This window comes from Anarrhichthys ocellatus, unplaced genomic scaffold (genome assembly GCF_004355925.1).
Source record: "Anarrhichthys ocellatus isolate YVR2014 unplaced genomic scaffold, GSC_Weel_1.0 scaffold124, whole genome shotgun sequence".
Taxonomy (NCBI): Eukaryota; Metazoa; Chordata; class Actinopteri; order Perciformes; family Anarhichadidae; genus Anarrhichthys; species Anarrhichthys ocellatus.
The window spans coordinates 321,608-325,973 of NW_022280154.1; the positions used below are offsets into that span (position 1 = coordinate 321,608).

The 4,366-nt window shown below is 45.4% G+C and overlaps 1 protein-coding gene across 1 annotated transcript in view; it reads left to right on the forward strand.

The window, feature by feature from the left end:
* The window catches only part of LOC116399695 (beta-1,3-N-acetylglucosaminyltransferase manic fringe-like), a 20,970-nt gene extending 17,284 nt beyond the window's left edge, over positions 1 to 3,686 (forward strand). Inside the window, exons 5-7 of the mRNA XM_031877052.1 lie at positions 53 to 218; positions 312 to 397; positions 862 to 3,686. Coding sequence (XP_031732912.1) covers positions 53 to 218; positions 312 to 397; positions 862 to 913 — 304 coding nt within the window. The 3' untranslated portion in view covers positions 914 to 3,686. The remainder of the gene's footprint in view (positions 1 to 52; positions 219 to 311; positions 398 to 861) is intronic.
* Positions 3,687 to 4,366: the final 680 nt, after the last annotated feature.

The following is a 4,366-nucleotide window of genomic DNA, read 5'->3' on the forward strand; positions in this document are numbered from 1 at the left end:
TGTGTGTGTGTGTGTGTGTGTGTGTGTGTGTGTGTGTGTGTGTGTGTTTCAGCGGCTCCCGGTTCGAGCAGACGTCGGCGACGATCCGTCTCCCTGACGACTGCACGGTGGGCTTCATCGTGGAGAAGAGGCTGGGCATCTCCATGGTCCACTGTCCTCTGTTCCACTCCCACCTGGAGAACCTGCTGCTCGTCAGCCACAGAAGCATCCCACACCAGGTACCCCCCCCCCCCCCACACACACACACACACACACAGAGAAATCCATGCGCTTCTTCTTACATGTATGTGCGTGTGTTTCCTCCGCTGCAGGTGACTCTGAGCTATGGGATGTTTGAGAACAAGATGAACAGCATCGAGGTGAAAGGAAGCTTTTCGAAGAAGGAAGACCCCTCCAGGTTTGTCTGTCACTGGCCGACGGCAACCTCCGGTTCTGTCGAGTGAAGCGATGCTGAAGTGCCTTTATGCCAGAGAGGATTCTTCCTCTCTGAAGAATGTCCTCAACATACTGCGTGGTATTCTGGACATTATTTCACAGAGTAAAGTGTTAGTCAAGAGGAACTTTGACGTGATGGTGGCACTGCAAAAAAAACCTCAGGTCCCACCAAAATACAATGATCCTGGGGGATGATTAAAATCTACACAACTGCTGGTATATTTATGAAGTATTTCATATCATATAGACGAGGAGTTGTTGTTATGTCTTACTCTGGACCAAAGACTGAAAAACCAGCCAACCCTGTACATGTACAGTATTTGAGCAATATGCAAACAAATATATTGACATATAAACGGCATAAAAATCAAGTTGTAAAGTCAAACTTGCCTCTGAGTTATTATGAATCTCTTCTGTCCTCTACAGGTTTAAGACCGTCCACTGCATGCTGTATCCTTTCACCAGCTGGTGTCCTTGAACTCCTCATAGAAGACTTCCAAACACACGCGGGACAAGACTGGCAGTCCTGCTGGACGGAGTGCGTTTCCTGTGTATTGTCTACATGAGGAGGAAACAGATGGATCTAATTTGATGGAACAGTTTGAGACGCAGTCACCGGAAGAACTGGAGAAACAGAAAGAAGAAGTGAAGCCTCGGAAGAACTGAGCGCTGTTTTCTGTACCTGCTTACAAGAGAGAACAGATGGAACTCGTGGACCCAGAAAATATGAACAGGATCTTGACGATGAACTGAGACGGGTTTCCTCTTCTTACAAACTGACGATAACGTGGAGAAAACGTTAACGTTTTGCATTTCTACTGCTGAATGTTTGGAGGATGTCCTCTGTGGGAGGGTCGCGCTGAAGACAATGGAGCTCTAGTGATTTTCATTGAGTTGATTTGTTGACAAAAATAAAATGAATTTGTACATATTTTGTAAAATTTACATAAATTTCTATCTTCATTGACTCGATTAGATTTTGATTCATATTTAGTTTGTTTCACTATTCCTCTATGCCAAGATCTCTGAGATGCTCCATACGTCATCCAGAGCATTAATATAGCAGCAAACACGTCGCCGGGCCGCCCAAAGCGTGTCTTTTAGTTCATAATAATGCACTTTACTTGAGTTTTCAGTGATTTGTGTGTGTGTGTGTGTGTGTGTATGAAGGGGACTGTGTCCTTGTGCTGATGAAGTCTGCACACAATGAACCATTGTGACCAACATCTCCCTCCCTATCCAAACCTCCTGCCTTGCCTCCCTCCCTCCTCCACCCCTCCATCTGCCTCTCTGTTTACTTTGTCCATAATCGCCGCGCCGGCTCCTCCAAGGCCATGGCTGAAAAGTAAAATGAACTCATCCCGTTTGCCTCAGTTGCATTCATTTATCACCCTGAAATTAAAAAACGACAAAACCACTGAAGAAGATCACAACGGACACGACTGAAACCTGCACCCCACCGTGCAACCGCAGGGTTAGTGCCGTTCAGAACCAAGGAAACAGGTAAATAAAGTTGTACTTATTTGTGTGATCACCAAAATATTTAAAGTAGATGATAAGAACTACCCAGAGTCTGCACCTACGTGGCCTGAATTAACACCAGGAAAGCTGCTCCTCTCCACGGAGAGTAGAACCAGCTCACATTTGCAGGCGAAAGAGAAATCTGGAGCAGGGCAGGAATACAAATCTCACAATGACATCTCACCCGCAGGTACGGCTTGTTTGCTGTGAATCAAGATGTGATGAATGCAGACACGCCGCTGAATGCGTCTGGGGCTGACCTTGTGCGAAATGGATGGAAAGTGGTTGAGAATGTGCAGGAATGAGTGTGCTGCCCCGACACATCTCCGCCACGGGAATACCGAGACCCGGCATGTAAAGAAGATAACATGCTCGAATGCGAGCCGACAGTTCGCTCTGAATGTAAAATCAATACACAGCAGTGGCTACAGAATGATCCTTTTTTCTATACTCGCACTTTTCAAAGTGGAAAGTAAGATGACGAGTGTTTAGATGATGTGCGACCAATGAAGATTTGTTGCACATGCTGTGTGGAACATTTGGAGGATGTGTTTTCATCCGAAGTGCTTTGCAGAACTGTGACGACCCAGCCTCTTATAGCTGCTGGGCTATGTTAGAAATACCAGTGCAAACTAACGCACCTGGTTCTGTACTTCCTGGTTTATGATTAAGTGGATTACAAACAAATGTATTTCATGATCTAAGAATTACAGAGCATTCGGCATCCCCGAATAAGACCAGTTCAATCCTTTTATGTGTTTGTCTGTTGGTAGGCAGGATGTGAGTGGAAAAGGATGCTTCTTCCAAACAAACTAAAAACTCAAGCCAAAAATGTTAAAAAATGTCGAAAGCACTACTCGTATCTGTTTACAGCAACTATGGTAACATCTCATAATGAACGATTTATGGATGCAATCTTCCACATTGCACCTTTAATGACTTGAATTTTTGATATACCCTGCGTACGTACATCTTGCATATTCATTTGCACAGACAGGAAGCTCGTCTTGTCCAAGTGTGTGAAAATGATATTCCTGCGTCCCTCTTGAGTAGATTTATGTCCTCAGCCGTCCATGAACTGGACTAACTGCTAGCAGAGGACCGGGTCAATTGGAGGGAGAGTGTTACAGCTGTCAGAGGAACGCTCTGTCGGCTCCTCTGTCCATCACATTAAATTGACAGGGCCTTGTAAAGGACAGCCGGGCAGGAAGGGAGCCTGGGAAGAATAAAGGGACGGTGGCTGCGAGGACAGGCAGCTATGTTTCAGTCCAGAGTCAAGAAAGGAATGTAGAGAATGCAGAGATGCATTTTACTGAATTACTTGTTTGATAAGATTTGATAAGTTTATCAGCAAAATTATGAAGTCCCAGAAACCAATGTCATCAACCGCGCCAGCATTTACAGCACAGCAGCTGTACATCTTTTACAACCCACTGTCTTCACATGTAGCACTAGAGCTTTTACTGCCTGCGAGTAGGATAAGGGGCCGTTAACGTGTGGTGTTTTATTCGCCCTCAAATCCATTGCTGTCAATGTAGACGTGCTGAAGTGTGCTCAAAAGCTAAAGCAACCGCTGCGGTGCGCAAGCGTTCACCAGCGCCTATTTCTGTGGGCACGACAGTTAGGACAACCATCCAAAGCACCTTGGATGAAAGGATGAAAGGATGAAAGGATGAAAGCGGCACGGCTGGCGTTTTGCATGTGTTTTTAGATGCAACATGTAAGACCGCCCCTAAAAGTTCACAGAACTGTGTGTTACAGGTTCGTCCCCATACTGGTCTACAGCTGTTTTGCATTAATTGGGTTTGTACCCTTAATTTCAATTAAGGTGAATCTTAATGCCACAGCATACAATGTTAGGCTTATTGCGAGGACTACTGTTGTTGGGGATGAGTTGAAGAAAGAAAATGTCTGGTTGACTCTTTGATGGATGATGTGGAACGAGACAGTGGCAGCAAGAGAGGACCCTCGAGGATACTGGAGCACAAAGAACAAAACAAGCGTCAGTGCACGTTTCAAGAACACAAGGAAAACTATTCTCTAAGACTTCAGAGCTGGAGGCCTGAGAGAAGATACCACAGTGGTTGACACAACGACCAGGCGACAAGTGGCAGAAGAACCAAGGTTGATGTGCAAGAGAGGTGATGAGCTGATTGCTGGCTGGTGTGCTGGTAGGCAGGGCCCAAACTGGACCTCCCCCACCCCCACTATGTGTTTGCATTGCACACTCACAGCTGAATGAAGCATCTTTATTTTAAGCTGAATACGAATGTCCCACAAACTGTTTCTTATCTGTGGTTTTGTATCAAGCAGCAACTGGAATCAGCGTAATCAGATTCCGGTTAATTCCCGCGTAGTTTTACACATACAAGGAATTTGCTTTGGTGTTTTTGATGCATTAACAATAACA